This window comes from Ctenopharyngodon idella, chromosome 4 (assembly GCF_019924925.1).
Source record: "Ctenopharyngodon idella isolate HZGC_01 chromosome 4, HZGC01, whole genome shotgun sequence".
Classification (NCBI taxonomy): domain Eukaryota; kingdom Metazoa; phylum Chordata; class Actinopteri; order Cypriniformes; family Xenocyprididae; genus Ctenopharyngodon; species Ctenopharyngodon idella.
In genome coordinates this window covers 12,314,670-12,335,556 of record NC_067223.1, presented here as the reverse complement: position 1 = coordinate 12,335,556, position 20,887 = coordinate 12,314,670, and the positions used below count along the sequence as shown (strand labels likewise).

The following is a 20,887-nucleotide window of genomic DNA, read 5'->3' as shown; positions in this document are numbered from 1 at the left end:
CTTGTTTTTATTTAAAAACACAAGGCACATTTTCTTGACTCTTGAAAAGCAAAAAATATAAAATTAATACGAGAATACACTTTTTTTTTAATCAATTCATTAATGAAAAAAATAACCGGAAGCTATTACAAAGCTTTTCTTTCCAATATTGAAGTGGAATTTCGTCTATTACAAAATGTTTTTAAGCAGGAAAATAATACAAATACACAATTCTTACACAAAAGGCACAGCCGGTAGTACATTTGAAGCACAGTGCATACAACGCAATATTATACAATACAATATCAGACAAACATACAGAAAACCCGGTTCACAGCCTCGGAAAAATAAAAGAGACTTAAATGCTAACGAGATTCCTTTAATATGGTTTAAATGTTTCCTTGAAGTCTGAGCTGTTCGACAAAACGGCAGATCTTTCCAGTTGAAGCACCTTGGGAATGGAGAACCGTTGTGAACGCTCAAGTTTTCATGTTTTGAGGAGGTACAGAAAGTCTACGCAGATTTGAACGTGTTTTACCTCGTCCAGCATCGTTTGTCTCCATTTAAAACTGTCAAAGAGACTCTGAAAAAAAACCTGCCAAAGGCCAGTCTTGAACATGTTCTCCAATAAAATGAGACTACAGATTCTCTAAGGCTCAATTTCCAATGACTCACAATCTTCTCAAAAGGACACTTCATGTTCTTTGGCATTACCTCATAATAATTCCCTATTTTAAGAGCTTGCGGAGGAATTTGGTGAGCTGTTTTGGATTGCAGCCTGAGTTAAAAAAGAAAACACAAAAGTTTGCTGGTCCAAAACTCAACAGAACTGAAGGGTGCTATAGGTGCAGGTGGCCACAAGAGGGTGAAGTGCAGTCTGGCTCAAAAAAAATGACATGAAGGTCCATTATTCCTTCTTAGTGTAAGAGTAAAGGTATAATTCTGGGGGGTGGATATACAAACTGTCCAGAAATCAGGATTTCTGGGCGCTGGAGGACAGGAGGAGAGGGGATGGTGATGATGAAGAGGAGTCCAGGTTGGGGAGGGGTACCGGGAGCGGCCCGTTCAGCAGGGTGGGGAACTGTGAGAGTCAGAAAGCAAACAGAACGTTGAGGTAATACTGAATCACAATGTCTTCATATACTATGTTTAGTAACTGCACAGCAAATGCTTTGTGCTTAAAAAAACACATGCAAATGATTAGGAAGTGTCATCTAATTGTGAATAGTTAGGCTACTTGACCGGGCCAAATAATAGTTCACATCTTAATGGGCAAATCTTATCAAGAAATGTCCATAGTTTTGAATGGGAAATATATTATTATCATTATTACTAATTGTTATTATTATTTTTTGTTTAATTTTGAGGTTAAATACTACTATACTTTCCTTTTATTTAGTTGGTTAGTTGGACATGTCATTTTATGAATATTTATTATTATTATTAATCTTTTAATGATTTTGAGGCTAAATACTACCTACACCTTTCATTATATGTATATTTATTATTATTTATTTATTTTATTTATTTTGATTTTTTTTTTTTTTTGAAGTTAAATACTACCCAAAATTTCCATTTATTTAGTTAGTTAATAATAGTATATTATTAATATACTATATTGTTAATATTAATATATAATAATAATAGTAATAAATCATTCTTTAAAAATGTAGATTTAGAGGCTAAGTACCTGCACATTTCATTATATGTATGTATGTATTTATTTATTTATTTATTTATTTTTGATGTTGAGGTTAAATGCTACCTGGACATATCATTTTATGAAAATGTATTATTACTATAATTAATAATAATAATAATAATACTTTTTTTTTTATTTAGATTTTGAGGCTAAATACTACCTGCACATTTATTTATTTAATTTTATTTTACTTATTTATTTATGATGTTGAGATTAAGTGCTACCTGGACATATCATTTTATGAATATTTATTATTATTATAAATGATAATAATAATAATACTTTTTAAGTTAGATTTTGAGGCTAAATACTACCTGTTTGTTTGTTTATTTATTAATTTATTATGTTGATGTTAAATGCTACCTGGACATATAATTTTATAAATATTTATTATTATTATCATCATTATTAATAATAACAATAATAATAATAATACTTTTTAATTTAGATTTTAAGGCTAAATACTACCTGCACATTTATTATTTATTTATTTATTTATTTAGAGGTTAAATACTACCAGGACCTGTCCTTAACTGTATATTTATTATTATTTTTATTAAGTTATTTATTGTTTGTTTGAATGTTGACATTTTTGGGTTGAACCTAATAAAGAAATGCTATATAAAGATATAAAGATAAAGAAACATATTTATATATAAAAGTTTATATATATATAAAGAAACAAAGAAAATTAAATGATTTAATGATTTAAATTATTCACTATATTATTTTATTTCTAAAAATACCAAAAATCAAATTCAGTGCAACAAATTGTGTAGTTACAACTGAACTTTATATATATAAAAAAAAAGTCCAAATGCAAAAACAGAAGCATTTCATTTACCATTTCTTTTGATTTTTAGCTGAAATATGACCTGAGTATTTCTAAAGTTTCTGTAAATATCTCCCTAATACACCTCTGTGAAATCTCTCCCCACACAAAAAAACAAAAACAAACAAAAAACATTGTCTTTGTGGTTCACTAAAAAACACACACTCGTAGTCCTCACTGAGGCATCATGGTAGTGCTAGGAGAGGAACTTCCTGTTATGTGAGAGCTGACTATACACACAGACAGAGTCTTTTTCAGTTATCACCCCCTCCCTTTTTTAACAGGAAGCTGTTTTTCCCCCATATCCAATGCAGAGAGGAAACATCTGTAGCTTATTTCCAAACCCTAATACACGCACACACACTCATACACCAGTAAATCCGTTTCCCGGAGTGACTCAAACATCTTAAAAGCATCGTTTTTTTCACTTCTATATTTTACAGGTATAGAAAATAATAAAAAAGAAGAAGAGTGGCATTTTAAATGAAAAAAAACAAACAAGCCACAAGATTTTTCCACCGCAACCAATAACGGCAGGAACGACAGTCATGTGACCAACCAGAAAACTCCCACTACGGCCGCCCAGGGAGGAAGTGAGAGTGGGGGAGTGAGTGTATGAGTCTGTCTGTACGTGTGTGTGTGTGTGTGTGTGTGGTAGTAAAAGTGCACATCAAGAACTGTCACTATTCCCGTAAAGGCAGAGTCAAGCAGTTGCCGTGATTACCTTAATGGTTTCCTGCCTAGCAATGTTTACAGTAAAAACTGGACGCTGCCCTCCAAAAGCAAGATGAGCATAAATATACAGTTTGCTTTGTCTTTTTCTCTCGCTCACACACACCTCCCTACACACTCTCCCTCGGGTCAGAACAGGAAGTATCCACAGGATTTCCCCTCTCGCTCACATGAAGACTGAAACACGACACCAAACACAAACGCACGCTAACAAAACACAAGCAAATCACTTTCTAAAACACACTCGCATGTCACTGCTAAACCAAAATAAATTAACAACCACATTCATATTCAGATCCCTCAGGTGAAGGTTTTGGGAATGCTTTGTGCGTACCTGAAAGAGTGAGCCGTGGCCTTGAAGCCTGGCGGGGCTGAGAGGGGCTACGGGACTCAGGCTGCTCCAGAAATGAATGGAGGACAGGAGAGGACTGGGCGTCAACAGCAAACCAGAGGGAGTCTGAAAAAAGACGAGTAGAGGAGGTATTGTGAAAGGGGGGAACAGGAACATGAGATGTTATTTGTATTAGTCACTGAAGTCATGGATCATGAAAAGACGAATGTGAGTCTCTGCATGTCCAAGCACGTCTTTGCGTCAGTTAGCAGGCGATAGCATGTGAAGCCTGTCATGCATAAGAAGCCTGAGCGCCCCTTTAAAAAATTTGCCAGATTTTTTTTATGCGAGCAGGACATATTTGGAGGGTATGCAGCACAAATGCAATGCCTCAAAGTGGTGTTCAACTGTCTCTGTCTGTGCAGTCTTTGCTCAATCTGGGGTTATGAAATAACTGTCTGTTGAAGATGTTTCAGGATGTTTAAAGCAACAGTTCTCCCCAAATTAAACTTCTGTCATGTGCTCAACCTCATGTCATTCAAAACCTGTTTAACTTCTGTCTTCTGTGGACAAATGTCCCAAATGCACTTTTCTATACAACAAAGAGGAGGGTCACTAGGACCCTGTTTACACCTGGTATTAGGATGCGTTTTGGTCGATCGGATCACAAGTAGATGAGGGAGACAGATTCCTGTTTACACCTGGTGTTTTAATCCGTGTCTTTTTTCCACTTTCGACCACTTCTGTCCTGATTTTTTTTCGAGGGGAGGGTCTATAGGTAAGTAAACGTATGGGTTTTTTCAGATCTTTCAATCTAATGGACAAAATAAGCTTGCACAATTTACATATAAATGCGACCGGAGACGACGAAAAAACACGGAGAGCATCAACTTTCATTTCTGCTCTGATAGCCAAACGCAGTGAGTGTGTGTTAGAAACCAGAAATGGTGAGAGAACATTGTGCTTGGTACATTTTTCGTCTTCAAACCAAACTTGGGTCTTCAGCCGACAAAGATTAAATCCCGTCTGATGTTTCCTCATAATGTTTATGCGTTAGGTCAGTAGACGGAGAGTAGGTGGTCTTTTGTGGCTGCTTGAACACATTCGACCATATGAGCATTTACACTATGAAAGCAATCCGGTCAAATGCGTTTTCGACTACCTCTGGAAGTGGTCGAAAGTGGACAAGCTCAAAATGTTTTAGACCCCGTTTACACCTGTATTTACCGTCGTCCACTTGTGATCCAATCGACCAAAACCAATCTTAATACCAGGTTTAAACAGGGCCCAGGGGATGTCAAACAGCAAAAAGGCACCATAAAATTAGTCCAAGTTGCCTGAAGTCCTACAATAGAAACAAGATTTAATTTTCACTTGTTGTACGGAAAAAAGCGGCTTAACTTCTCCTTTGGTGTTGCACTGAATAAAGCCTATACTTCAGTTTTTACGAGCATGTTAGGCTATGTGTACTGTAAATTTAATCATCAGCATAGTACACACCTTGTGCACAGCAAGCATTTTTCTATCTGCACATACTCAGTTTTTGTTGGCCAAATTTTTTTGAGCGAATTAGCGCACGCTATCAAATGGAGTATACTTTGAAAGATTATGCATTCAGCTGTAAGCATTCGTTCGTTAGCATGCGCAAGCATGCATTCATTGGCGTTCACGTCAGCACTGAAGTCAAATGGGTTTTGAAAGACATGAGGTTGAGAAAACGATTTTTAGGTGAACTGTCCCTTTAAGAGAGAAAGTGAGAGAGAATTATACACAAGCATGTAGCTTCCCATGGGTCATGGACTTTGGATCACCAGGTTGTGGCTATAGGGCAGCATGTGAAATCAATTTCTCGTTCTCGCTCTGTTTTTCTCTGTCCTGTGTCACTATGCTGTAGTGTGCGAGATCACGGACATATGGCTTTACTTACAGGTTTCTCTTCTCTCGCTTATGCCCTTCTGTCTGTCTTTTCCCTCTTCCTGTCTCACTCTACCCTTTTTAAAAACCCGTCCGCCTGCCACACAATTCTCCCTACACGCCCTGTAAAGACCGAGACATCTCACAGAATAGCTGTATTACCAGTATAGGTGTGTGTCCTGTCTATTTGTTACCTGTTGAAGGCCTATAAACAGTGCCGGAGAGGATGTTTTTGTGTTTATTTATAGCTCTGTTCCAAAACCTTAAAAGCTGCCTACAACTAAAAAAATGAAACCTGATTCGAAAGCTCTACATAGGCAGAAACACTGTCTCACACAAAATAGGGCAAAATTAGCATCTTGCTAAGCTAACAACATGATATTTCACCAAGCATAAAACTACATAGCATTTATAAGGGAAGTCCACCTTTACTTAGACTTCTTTTATTAATACTTTTGGTAAATATAAGTACATTTCTAATGTAATAGAATGATAAAAATTAGCTTTGTCGTCACTGACTTCTTTCTATTTTCATAATCAAGCCGATATTACCTATTTTCAAAACACTTTGCTGTGTTATCTACTGCTTAGCTTGCTTTTCACTATTGATTCCAATAGAGCTTCACATTAGCATGTTGCTAAGCTAACGGCACAATATTCTAATGGGCACAAAAATAGTATTTTTATTAAAATTTCAACCGCTTTTATCAATAATGTTTGGTATTAAATGAAATGACATTTTGTCTTTGAGCAGTTGTCACAATGTTTACCTTGCCTTTAAACAGTTAATTCCAACAGAGCTTTACATTAGCATGTTGCTAAGCTAACTATATAATACTATAATGTTGTATAACATAGACAGTTTTTATGTAAATTTGTTGCAATCTGGGTTTATCAGCTATTAGTCATTAGAAGAAGGCATTATGTATTCTGCCTATGCTTTGGAAACAGCTTTTGCTTTGATACCTTAAAATGCTGTCTAGATAGGTAGCTCACTAGGTTTTGGAACAGATGTGTGTATTGGTTGTGTGAACATTAAAAATACAAGAACATAGTTTGGTACCTGTGCAGTGAAAAAGGCTGGCGTAAGGGACCCTGAGGGCAGTGCTGGGCTGTTGAGGGCGATGGAGCCCAAGTCACTTCCTGAAAGCAGTATGGAAGGGGCGGAGATTTCCAGCCCTTTGGGTTTCCGAGCTTTGGGAGGCAGTCCGTTGCTACCGGTCCTCCTCTCGGGAGGCGTGGCCTGATTCTGGGCTCGCTCCCTGTGGCCGGATGATAAATTTAGAGGCTGAGCGATCTGCTCTGATTCGTCTATGCGAGCCTCCGGACTCCGCCCTGGCCGCAGCGTATAGACAGGGCTATGAGTGGGGGAGGGGCTACGGGACGAGCAGGGGGAGGATTTTGAAGTGAAGAAAACCTCTGCAGATGCAGGTGGTGGTGAGGAAGCGAGGGGAACGACCTTCTCTGATCGATTAGTGACGAACCGAATCACTGTTTGTCCCTCCTCCTCACGTTCGCCACCTCGCTGCTTCTCGACTTTGATTGGACGCAGCAGCGGAGGCGGGCTTTGGAGGGAACTGACTGTGAAGGACGAGTACAGACCAGAGTGAAGATACTCGTTCCTACAGGCGGGACTTCTCAGCGATGACAGCGACAGCTTCGGAGACTCCTCCCCCTCACCGCAATCAGACTCCACCTCCTGTAACATGACGCCCCCTGCGACGTGACCCCCATCCCGACCGAGCTCCACTGCTTGGGGATCCATCTTCAGAATATCAGGGAATGAGACGAACTTATACACAAACTTCTGACCAATCACCTTCTTTATGATATTCTGCAAAAGACAGAGGATGATTACAACACACTCTCAGTGCAGTTCGTAACTATTTTACGTTTGGTGGCCAATTCGTATGATCTCAATCATACGTTTTAGTACGATCTGCTTATGCCCCAATAGCTGTTTAGGGGTGGACCTGCTTACATTTTTTCTAAAAATCGTACAATTTTCGTATGAATTCACACGAAGTCACGTAAAATAGTTACGTTTTCTCATGAGATCGGATCTATGATTATCATTGGTCAGATGTTTGAAATGTGAGCTTGTGTAACCTTGTCATAGTAGTAGCGTAGTGCTCGGCTGAGTTTGTCGTAGTTCATGTTGGTCTTGTTCTTGCGTAGGCCCCAAAGTTTGGCGACTTCTTCCGATTTGAGCAGCTTGAACTCACCGTCGTTGGACGTCCAGCAAATCAGGTGCTTATGGCTCTGGTCCAGCAGTAGCTGCAGCAGAAACTGCCACAGCGTGATGGCACTCTCCATATCTGTTAGACAAGAGGAGTAAAATTATTAATATTAACAGTATATTTATGTTTTAAAAGGTTAATTTACCCAAAAATGAAAATTCTGTGATCAATTACTCACCCTCATGTCGTTCCAAACCCGTAAGACTTTCGTTCATCTTCGTAACACAAATTAAGATATTTCTGTCCCTCCACTGACAGCCTACGCAACTACCACTTTCAAGCCCCAAAAAGGTAGTAAAGACATCATTAAAGTAATCCATGTGACTCCAGTGGTTTTACCTCAGTTTCATGAAGCAACACGAGTGCTTTGTTTGTGCAAAAAAAACATAATTTACCACTTTGTTTACAAAATATTAATCTCCAACACGCTTCATAAAATTAAGGTTAAACCACTAGTCACATGGATTACTTTAATGATGTCTTTACTACCTTTCTGGGCCTTGAAAGTGGTAATTGCTTAGGTTGTCTATGGAGGGACAGAATGCTCTCAGATTTAATTAAAAAGATCTTCATTTGTGTTCCAAAGATGAACACAAATGAAGAAACGGATTTGGAACGACATGAGGGTAAGTAATAAATGACAGAATTTTCATTTTTGGGTGAACTGTCCCTTTAAAAATCATAATCAGGCTGATATTCCTTTCCAAAAGCTAGTTCGATGTCTTGCTGTCTTTGCTAAAATTAGGTATATTAAAAGGTAGCATAAGCAATAGCACCTTAAAATGCTGTTTAGGTAGGTAGCTTGCTAGATTTTGTAACAGAGCTGTTGTTTCTTGTACTGATTTAAAGCAACGTGGATCATTGTGAATGAGGTGAGAGTTTGGCGTAATTTCATTAAGCGTCTAATCTTGGCTAACTTAAATTAGATACACTCTGCCTGTACTGCTTGTTTATGGGGCAAGAAAAGGTGGCATGAGGACACTTTTAATGACCCTAACAAGGTTTTAGGATCTAAGGAAGATCCTGTGGTACCGCGAAGCCAAATTTAGTTTTTGTCTGGATGTGCACGGACCAGCACTTTCATCTGATTATCAGACATCCTTCCAGGAGCAATTGCGTTTGCTTTGTAAAAACTTTCCTTTAACCATCCATGCAGGTTTCTCACAGGAAGTGGTGAAGAAGGAGAGGCCGGAGCATCAGTCGTATAAACACAGCCACATTAAAGAACGCCGCGTTCGTGCTCCTGAATCCATCCTCTCCCTTTAATTTCCCCTTTTCCCTCTGCACTCTTCATCTCTTGCATGAACAAAAAACGTCATTCCTGTGTGCCCTCCCACAAACTCTGCAAGCATTTCCTGTTCTGTTGTACATTAACGCACAGGCTCATAAACAACAAAGGGCTATCAGCCAGAAAGACTGACACGGGAATGGCTCGCAAACAAGCAACATGTTCCAGCATTGACCGTCCCTCTTTGGGATGAAGGTGTTCGCTCAAAGGCTGGCAAATACACCCATTTGTGAGCAGAGATTACTAACAAGGCAAACATGGAGTTTGTCCACAAGACCCTGTTTATGAACATGGATTAAAGGGACCGGGTAGAGATAAGGGGGTTAAAGGGGCACAAAATAGTTCAAACATCCCAAACCCAGAGTGAAAACCTATAACAAGCATTAAGGGAATTTTTAAAGGTATAGGTCACCCAAGAATGAAAATCCAGTTCTATCATTTACACTACCATTCAAAAGTTTGAAACACTTTTATTCAGCAAGGATGCATTAAATTGATCAAAAGTTACAATAAAGACTGGAAAAAAATGCATCACGGTTTACACAAAATTAAGCAACACATCTGTTTTCAACATTGACAGTAATAAGAATGCAGCAAATCAGCATATTAGAATGATTTCTGAAGAATCATGTGACACTGAAGACTGGAGTAATGATGCTAAAAAGAAATCAGTTTTGCATCACAGGAATAAATTACATTTTAAAACATATTACAATAGAAAAATTGTATTCATATTTCATAATATTACAGTTATAACTGTATTTTTGATTAATAAATGTTGCCGTGGTGAGCAGAAGAGACTTCTTTCAAAACACAAAAAAAAGTAAACTTTTGAACACTAGTGTATGAGTTCTGTTTTATCAAAATACTGACTCATCCTGAATAACATAGGAAAATAACATGAAGTCAAACACTTCCCTATATAATATCATCAGTGAACAATCACCCAAACCGTCATTATCAGACCTTAATACTGAGAAAAGTAGTCCAACATGCAAAGATTTCCCATACTCAATAAGGAAGGTTAGATCGTCCAGTTTTCAGAGCAGAAAAAGGCCTAGAAGTGCTCTTTATGCTTTGGCGCTGTGGTTGGACACAGACAGGAAGCTGCGATCTCACAAAACAGGATGTGCATAAAGATATCTGCTCACATTCCTTCAAGAAACCTTAGACATGTGCAGAGTTGTGACATTTATAGTTTGGACAACATGATTTTTAAATTGTCCTCCACTAGACATCTCGGATCACTGATATTTCAAAAAGAAAAATTCTCCTTTTTTTTTCCCCCAGCGCACTCTGATTTAGACAACAAAGTCGCAGTCAATATGGAAGTGGATCCATTGGGTGTAAGATAAGGATTTTCTAGTAAACAGGAGTGAGTTCCTTCATGCATGTGGTCTGGGATTACAGGAAGGCACAGTGGTTCAATGTTAAAAGCCCAACAGTACAGGAAGTTTAAATCTTGCTCAGGCCACTTCCTGTGACCGCTGTCGTCATGCCATTAAGCCAAACACTTAACCTTAGTGTACTCTCATAACCTTTTGCTCTTCATCCCTGGTTACATTTTGGGAAATATAAAGAACCATATATCCATTACCTGTACACTTTGACCATGGGCTGAAACACACACACTCACACACACACACATATATATATATAATGTGTAACGGTACATGTATTCATCCTGAACCGTACGGTACGGATGTCACGGTTCGGTTCATGTAGTTAGACGATGAATACAGACAGTCACAGGCGATCCACACTCCAATCCAGAAGGGGGCGTGCGTGGTAATGCAACACTGTTTGCTAACTGCCACAACAGGAAAAAGCACAGAAGAAGAAGAACAGCCGATCTAGGCTCTGTCCACACGAACACGGGTATTTTCAAAACCGCAGCTTTTTCTATGCGATTTGGCCATTCATCCACACGCAAACGCAGTAACCGGTAACTGAAACCGAACTTTTTTGAAAACTTTTTTTAAAACCTTAGCATACTATGTACAGAAAAGCAGATGAGCCCATAATATGAACGCAATACGTTTAATTACACGTTAAGCATTTTCCTCCCATTAAGAAAACGCTTAACGTGACTTTAAAGCGACATTAAAAAACCAAACTTAGTAAACACTAATAAAGCATACTATAGAGAAAAATTGGTTTGTGCAGAATTCGATCTTTTAATATCACTTAGTAGGCTACATTAAGCGACGTTAAGCGTTTTCTTCATAACGGTTTTCTATGGGAGGAAAACACTTAACGTGTAATTAAACACATTGCGCTCATATTCTGGGCTCATCTGCTTTGCTGTACATAGTATGGTTTATTAGTATGATGTTTACTGAGTTTGGTCTTTTAATAGCACTGTCTTAGTACATTAAGCCACGTTAAGCATCATGGCTTATGACAATGTTTTTTTGTTTGTTTATTTTTCTTTGAATGAATTGTATTGTTTTGGTTTATGGAATTATATATATATATATATATATATATATATATATTACTATTATTACTATTATTTATATATATATATATATATATATATATATATATATACTATTATATTTTATTACTTTACTTTTATTACATTTTATTACTATTACTATTATTACTATTTTATATATATATATATATAATATAATAGTGTGTATATATATATATATATAATAGTATATATATATATATATATATATATATATATTATTATATTATTATATTATATATATATAATAGTAATAATAGTAATAGTAATAAAATGCTTAATAAAATGACAATGTTACAGCCTACCGGAACCAGTAATAAACTTTTTTCCAGGCTTCTGATCGGCCAACATGGCTTTTGACAGCGCTTCATAGCGTGTTTTTGCGTTTTCATGTGGACATAGATTTTTTTAAAAGCTGTGCTTGTGTGGACGCGATTTTTGTTTAAAAACGAAGGAGGAAAAACTCAGTTTATAAAAATACCTGTGTACGTGTGGACTAGGCCCTAGATATGAGTGTAATCTCTCAACCGGTGTTTCAAACGCAGAAAAACATTAATAAAACAGCTTGAGAATAATGTCTCACGTAGCATTACCTTTACCTCAGGCAAATCATTTAGTGTCCATGTTAGTTCACTAGAGAAATTAACTCTAGAGGGGAGCATTTCACTAAACATATGCACTATATTAGCTTATATATTCATTAGGCTATACTGAATATATTTATTATATTCACTATATATTTTCATTATATTAGTAAATATATTCAATATATTCATTATATTTACTTTACCTGTTAGTAATGTCTTAATTATTTAATGGTTAAATAAATTTGTCATGAAAACAAGACAGTAACTGTGTAAATGATAACCAAACCATCATGTTTGTGTACCGTCACACCCCTAATATATACATATATATATATATATATGTATATACACATAGAAATTAGTAGTTTCAACAGACATTAACATTAGTGTTTTATGCTTTGTGTTTCACTGAGGAAAGTAGGTTAACTGGCTTTAGAACAACATGAGGGTGAGAAGTGACCACAGACTTTTCATTTTTAGATGAAATAACCATTTAAGACACCCTGCATAAACTTATTATATTGTAGAATGGAGTGTCTGCTTATTTTTTTGTTCTTATTTTAAGTGCAGGAGAGGGACAGAGTACAGGAAGACCTGGGTGGAGTGACAGAAAGGACCTCAGGTTGAGGTCTGACAGCCATCGGAAACCAGTTTGACTAGAATTCAAAGCTGTCAAATGTGTGTGTGTGTGTGAGAGAGAGAGAGTGTACACAAACGTTTATACACACTCCTCGGTTTTAACTAGCGTTACATCATACCCTTTGGTAACTGTAAGTCAGTCAAACAGGGCGGGTTGGCGTTTACTGCGGCCTTCCTGCTGTCTGAGCCAGCGCTCTCCCAAGACGGCACGATGGATGGAGGGAACGGACGAGACGGAGCGCTAGATGGAGAAACGATGCTGGCTGACTCACTAGTGTGGATAGCTCTGACACGGAGCCTGTTTTATTGGCCAAGAGGAACTCCCTGGTTGCAGACTGCCTTATTTTGGGAAAGTCTTTGTCATAGTTTAGACAAAGACACACAAGCTTAAACTTTCACCCTGGTTTTCGCTCATCAAACTGACGGCTCTGGAAGTCATCAAGGGATTGATCGAATATTGAGCCTAAAGGAGCAAACAGGACAGGCTAAAATCAAACCTAAAACACTTAGGGTGTGTTCACACTTGTAGGTGGGTTCTCTTGGTCTGAACCAAAAAGAAATAGATATACATTTAGTCCTGCTAAATTTGCATTCTTAGTCATTTTTAACACTGAGCCTAAAGATACAAACAAACAAAAAAAAAATTTTTATGGAGTATTTTTTGCGACGAAACTTGCCAAACAAAACCAAACCTGTGGTGACAAAGGAGGAAGTGCTCGGAAAATGCTGCCAATTCAGTATACAGATATCTATCAGGAAGTACTGTGCACTTACACACACACACTCATTCATTACTCTTCTACATATGTGACACAGATCTCATTATATATACACATACAGCAATTTACAATTAGATCTTGTACTCCACACTTGGGCACAACATAAAAGCTCACCGTACGCCACACACTGTCGCCCATTTATTTTTTTCCAAACCCCCAAAGAAGTGAAATGCAACCATTTCCTGCTCCAGCATCCTCTGAGCGGAGCATCTGCGTTAAACGACCGTAAAACTGTCTATATCAGGACTTCCTCCAATTCTCCTTTGAAGGGCGTCTTCCTGGGAATGCCGATCCCGAACTGAAAGGTAGGAATTCCTGCTGCGGGGAGCAAACACAGGAACGCAGGGACCACACGGACACAAGGCACAAATGGGAGGTTTCCTCTTCTCTTTTCGTGCTGGCACAAAGCTCTCGCCCATATGGACGTCTATAGACTGACATATTGCATGCGAGACCCTGAAGAACGGACTCATGGATTCCCAGATTTACTTCCCTAATCAAAGGGAATAAACACAAGAAGCTGATTTCAAAAGCTCTTGGCTGTTTGGATGAGTGCCTGCATGGAACGTGGCTGTAAAAGTCATTGTTAGATTATTGCAAGAAGGGAAAAAATGTCTCCCTTTTAAGCACCGCTGCTGTGTACAAATGTGATTTGCATGTGCAAATCTGGAGTTTTTGTCTCTTTATTGTCTTGCAATGTGAGCAATGAAATAAACCATGCAGGAGTAAAGTTTGAATCCTTAGCCATACGTTTTCAAAGACAGTGTGATGCAAAATTGCATTTAGGCATGTAGAGAGGATGAGAGACCTCATGACACACAAATAAATAATAGACAGTGTGTGCTAAACAAAAAACACACTCAAACATAGTGTGTCTGCACTGCCTTGGCTCTGTTCTTGCGCCGCTGTCTGGCATGCATCAGCTTCATGGTCATTGGCTTTAAGGCTGTTTTAACACATTTCATGAATTAAATGAATCATACATTGTTTTTACAGTTACTTGGTGAGAAATTACTCCACATTAATTCTTTCACAAACTTCTACACATCCCCATGCCAATCATATTTGTTTATGAGATATTTTAACAATAAGGACACCATTTCCAACTAAAAATTGAGACCTTTTTTTATGCGTTTTGCTTATTAATTTACACAGCAATGGCGTTTTTGGGGCCTGAAAACACAAACTTTTAAAGATACCATTATCATCTCCGTGTAAACTACAAAAAAGTGAATTTGTGAAACGGTGGGGTCATGCATATGCGTATTACGTGTTCAGTCTATAGGTGCGTAGTGTTTGTTTACAAAGTGACATCGCCAACTGCTGGCCTGGCAGCACAATACAGCGTTTTTAGTCGTTTTCGCGGATCGGTGTGAACAAGGATCGTTTTGACAATGTTGTCATCTGTACGCAAAAAGTGCAAAGTAAAAACTTTTCTGCTTTTAGTACATTGTTGTTGTGTAAATGTACCCTAAAAGTAGTACTTTTTAAGCTGCGTTTACATTATTACATGGTTCAACTGAACCAATTTCCAATTTTTTTTCCTCCAATGTGGCACAGATCGGATATGACCCATGAACATGTAAGCAGGAAAAAAGCATGGGTTCCAATATTCTCAAATCGGTTTCAGGCCTCATTCATATGTGGAAATAAATCGGATATGTGCATTTGCGTCTGCCACGTAAGCGGACAGATCAGATATTCCCAACAATGCGAGTCGTACGTCATTGAAAAAGCGATGGTGGCAAATGACGTTAACTCAGGGACACCAACTGTGATCACATGACTCTTTTCAATGGCGCAATGGAAGATGAAGGTTCAACCCAATGTTTTGCTGACCTTTAAAGATGGTGCAGAAAGCTAAGCTTGTATTATCATTTCATCTGCGTCCATTGCAAATCACATCATTTTACTTCCTTTTCGGCCTAAGCTTTTCCGGGTCAGTACGTCTACCTTGGGTTGTTTCGCCAAAATAGTGTAAATGCAGATATCGGATATGGGTCACTTTTAAAAGAAGATGTAAGCATATAGTCAAAAAATCAGAATTGGGCATCAAGACCTGCAGTGTAAATGCGGCCTTAGTTCTATTTGACCCTTTTTTCCCATCAAATACTACTACTATACTATTAATACTATCTGGGCCTAAACATCAGTAAGAAAACATACTGCTTTACTACTTTAAATGCTTAGATACCACAGACAAGCTCTCTCATTTTGACTTCATGCCATAGGACATCAGGAAATACATTGGAAAAAATTATTTTGTTGGGAAGTAAATACAGCAGAGAAGATCTGCAATTAATAATGTAAACTAAAAAAAATTAGCAATTTGCACTCAATTCTACTCAAATATTCACTTGATTTATTTATAATCTCTCATGTATTCATTTCAAAGTAGAACAACTTTGAAAGAGGATTCAGAAGGTATAAAAATAAGTAAAACCTACTTATCTGCAATGCAGAATTCCCATAATCCACTGGGGAATTATTAATTTATAATAATTATTCACTTTTTTTTTTTTCTTTTTTTTTGCATAAACTTAGCCTTTATGTTAAGATGTCTTAACTAGTTTGACCAACTAGCAGTTAGACACTTTTCTGATTCAAATTAGACCAATCTTATATAAATGATTTTAAAAAGTTAGTATTAGTCTTGAAGAAAAAAAATTAGATGGCTAACTTTTAAGACTAGTCTAAGCAGTTTATGCAACCAGGCACTCGAGTTCAATTTCTACTGCTCAAACATTATCCATTGATTTGAGTTACTTTCTGAAACCTGTTTAGTGTTCATGTATATTCATTGTTAATTTAAATGCTACTTATTTTATCATTTAAATGCAGCTACATCTGAATTGCAAGTTGATTAATGTCACCATGAAATCAAAATTGATTACGTGTTTACTGGGCGGGACAACCCGTCACTCACATGAGATCGACCAATAGCGAACCACAACCATCCAATCGACTCCCGATGGACAAAATCAACCTCCGTCCTACATTTTTTCTTGTTCAAAAAGCTGTTTCACTCTTATATACGTCACAATAAGGAAGAAAGGACTGTTGCAACTTCTGCTGAGTTTATATTTACACTCACTTTACTCAATTTTATGTTGCAAAGTAATTTTTTAAAAATGTACTACTAAAAACTGTGCAAAATAAGCAATTTTTTCAGTGTACAGCCAAACTTTTTTTTCTCTCAGATGGCTGAAAAATGATATCTGCATTAAGCAATCATCTTTTCTCAACACCACAGATCATTCACTTCTTAGCACTTAAGTTCAAAGAGTCAATGGAAAACACCAAGGAAAAAAAAAAAAAACATCAAATCTATCCAACCCATCTAACCATACAGGAAGTAGAAAGGAGGAACATGACTGTAGACTTTACACACAGTGTGTCCGAAAAAGAAAGCAGCAGTCTAATACGTAAGTGGCTTATCAGACAACATCTACTGCCTGATAAAGATGTTTTTTTAAACTTTCACACATTGCCGGTGAGACGACGAGAAGGTGTGCTCCAGACTCTCTCCAGCACAAAGTGACACGCTCACAGACTTCAAGACTCATGCAACAGACCGTCTGGACCCAAAACCCCAAGCACAGTGTTTTGAATGGCCCCTAGACAGCTTTTAAACACCAAACTTGCCGTCGTGCTCACAAACCCCTCCACTGTAGCGCCAGCGGAAACTCGTAATGAGATTAGTTGGTGTGCGCAGACATTACTTCGCCATGACTAAATGTGCGCTCTTCCTGCACACACAGACTGCAGTGGAAAATTCAGGGAGCTCCTACTGAAGAGAGGGAGAAAAGAAAGCCGTGAAGGACTTCTCTCCACGACCACATTTCTCCAGAGAGAGCTGCAGCTCTTGAAATTACGCAGACAGATCTGAGAATGTGTGTCTGTGTCCAAATAGTGGAGTGTGGACACTTAAAATGGCACTGCATTTGATAGCAAAATATCAGAAAGGCTTTGGAGATTGTTTACTGCATTGAATCTAATTGGCTGTTTGATCGAAATGATGATGGTTCCTCTTTTAAATTATTTCAGAGAAAATACAGAAATATTAAAGCTAAAAAATAATGAAATACTGATATAGTACTACTATAGTTTTACCACAGAACTTGTTTTTAAATGCTAATTGGAGACACCAAAACCTGCATAAGTGAAAATCTATCCAACCAATCTGACCATACAGGAAGTAGATAGGAGGAACTTTACACACAGTGTGACAGTGACGGTGTCCAAAACTCCAAAACAGAAGGAAACGGCCTCGAAAGTGACATAAAGAGCACATTATTAAAGCAAAAACATCATTTTAAATGATAAAACAAGAGTTCAAGTATCAGTATTTGGACACTTTCTGGTTGTCATAGATGAACATGTTCATAAGCGGTGAACTTGAGGACACCTTGGTTTAGTTCTGAGGAAAGCTCTAGCATCATCTGCTACTCCATTCACGTAAGAGTGACTTACAGTACGTGTCCAAAGACTTTTCTTTCGGTCACAAACATCGATCATCCCCAGCATATCCAGATGTAGGGGTAACATCAGTTCTATAGGGCTGAACTGAAGTTTCTTTGTTTGCCCCAATGACTCATTTTCAAGATGCTGTCTGCTGCCAGTTTCAATCCGGAAGCGCATGGCAATTAGTCTGCTGCTGTTTCCAGACAAACCAGAAACTCTACTAGTGCGTTTAAAGCGCCAGGAGCCACATTTCACATTTCTAACAGCCCTGCTTTCAAATGTTTAAAATATACATCAGGAACTCGTGAGCTCAACAGGTATTCAAACTTTCAACAGTCGTGCGTAAACGGTGCGTAAATTGTGCGTAAGTAACGGGAACGGTGGACACTTGAAGTGTCTATTATTGATAGAAGAGATTCGTACGGAAAAGTCTTTCAGTTGTATACATTTAAGTTTTAAACATCACTTCTGAACATTTCAAACAGCTCCTTCATTTGGATAGGTTCATTCTTTTTTGAGGATATCAAGTTTCAGTCCTGTACTTTGGAGGCTTTCTTCCTTTTATTGTTATTGTGAGGTAATTACACACTTGTAAACATTTATAACACATTCAGATAGTTTGGATGGATTATTCACATACCTGTGCTTAATGGTCGGGTCCTTTTTCACTTTATTAAAAAGAATTCCGTATAATGCGCTGTTTTTCCATGCTGTCGGCCGTCTCGGCAGCTCTCAGTCGGACTGTAATGGGATCCCGACTGTTTTCTCTCTCTCTCTTTCTCTCTCTCTCGCTCTCTCTCTCTCTCTCTCTGAGCAGGAAGTTGGTGCAGGCAGACAGCGAGCCGGCTCACTTCCTCTCGCCGTGCGCTATTCCCCAGGCGCTCGGCCCGTCTGTGTAAACACGCTTTTCCTCCTCCAGCCACCATCCGATATTCAAGAACACGAGCACACACACGCGCACGCGGCTGCGGACGCGCGCACACGCAGTGTACTGTAACCTGAATCTGCTGCGAGAGGAGCACACTGACGTCACCCTCTTCCTGCCCGGGACCCGCCGGGAGGAGCCCGTGTTCCTTCCTCCACACACATTGTGTGTGTGTGTGTGTGATTCTGACGTTCGGGGATCAAATTGCTAGAAAATTTCCTCATAACTAAATCTGGAATCTGGAAAAAATATTCTTAAAGAGAATATATAGGTCATTCTATGAAATGGGTTGCTTTTCCCTTTTGAAATAGTGATAGTATACATTTTAAACATACTGTCAAACAATAACGTGTTAAAGTGCCATCTTAATACCTTTTAATATGTACTGGGGATATGATTATGTCTGCAGAACAGTTACAAGTTGTACTGTCAGCCATATGCAAAGCTCCTTGAAAAGGCAATTTAAGGTTATTTCCCCAAAAATATCTACTTTTTTGCATATATGTTTGTATTAACATACTTGCTTATACCGCAAGGAGACCTTGAAAACAGAGATGCGGACAAACCGCAACACAAATAAATAAATACATATAAGTTGTCAAATATGCTTTATTGGCATACACAAAAGACATGCAAAGCAGCATTATGTTCAATACAAGTAACAACAGTGCAAATAAACAATTGTAACATGTAAAATGTATAAAGTGCATATAAAAGTATACAGTATATCTCTGTACAACAAATAAATCTCTCTCTCAGTAAATGAGTGGCATGGGGCTCCACAAGGGGGTGGAACCATCTTCCGATTTCCTGGAGGGATATTCACTGACAGGAAGCCGGATCCTTCAACACTCTCACACACACACACACACACACACTCTCTCTCTTAACCTCTTCTTTAAAATGTCTTTAGCACCATTCAGTTTTTTAATTCATTTATTTGATGCTGCATCTTTAATTTAGCTGAGTGCTGATATTAATCAATAGGCCTAAATCTGTCCACTTGAGATGTTCACACAATTTAAGGGGCATATGAAAACAATTATGATCTTAGCAAGTACCCTGTTTTTAAAATGTCTGTTCATTATCTGCCATCTAGTGGAGGATGAAAGACATTACAGCAAGCGCCTGTACACGTCATTACAAAAACCGACGGCCAATCTTTGAGTTAAAATTAAAGGCACACTATGTAAGATTTTTGGATTAAAATATCCAAAAACCACTAGAACAATGTTAGCCTATATATTTTGTTAACTTGTGTACTTACATTATCCCAAATGTTTCCAAGAATGTTTAAATCCAGAGAAATAAGCAATTTTAACCAGGACAAGGACCCTATCAATGACATCATACCCGCGTTACCCTCGATTTCCGGTTTTACTTCATAGAAACCATGGAAATACCAAAAGACGCTTTAATATATTAAATATTAAATGTGTTTTATTAGACAGGTGAGCAACTGTTTGGATACATTCATCGACAGAAAAATGATCATTGTTATATAGCTCAACACAGTAAGTCTTATTGTTTAAATCTCGTGTTCTTGATTTACCGCGAGTACCATGTTTTACCATGCCTAATATCGATCTAGCTTACTGCAGTGTGCAACAAGTGTTTAATAGCAGCCGCTGAGTGAACGCAAAGTAGCATTATAACAACTTTCAGTACACAGATATCTAATATGATAAAACAGCGTTGTAGCCTGCATATTGTGCCCTTAATGTTGACATATTAATAATAATTATTATAATTATATAGAATGGCATTATGATCTAGAAAATATAATTTTCTTTATTAAAAGTATACATGTTGTAAGATTTTTTTTTTCTTTTCCAGATTCACCATTCTTTTAAAAATCTTTTTAAATTATCCACCGTAAGTACACATAACACCGGTTACGGCCCTGCTGACGACAGACGTCAATGTTTTTTGTTGTACAAACACCCTCAGCCGCTAGAGGACGGTAATTCATCGTTCTTGCAGAGAAGGATATAAA

At 37.8% G+C, this 20,887-nt stretch overlaps 1 protein-coding gene across 1 annotated transcript; it reads right to left on the bottom strand.

Annotated features, from left to right (window-relative positions):
* Window positions 1-67: 67 nt before the first annotated feature.
* Window positions 68-18,958, bottom strand: elk3 (ETS transcription factor ELK3). Its single transcript, XM_051892430.1, has 5 exons — window positions 18,607-18,958; window positions 7,600-7,808; window positions 6,554-7,324; window positions 3,580-3,702; window positions 68-1,060 (listed from the first exon to the last, which is right to left on the bottom strand). The coding sequence occupies exons 2-5, from the start codon at window positions 7,804-7,806 to the stop codon at window positions 953-955; spliced, it is 1,209 nt and encodes a 402-aa protein (XP_051748390.1). The 5' UTR covers window positions 7,807-7,808; window positions 18,607-18,958; the 3' UTR covers window positions 68-952.
* Window positions 18,959-20,887: the final 1,929 nt, after the last annotated feature.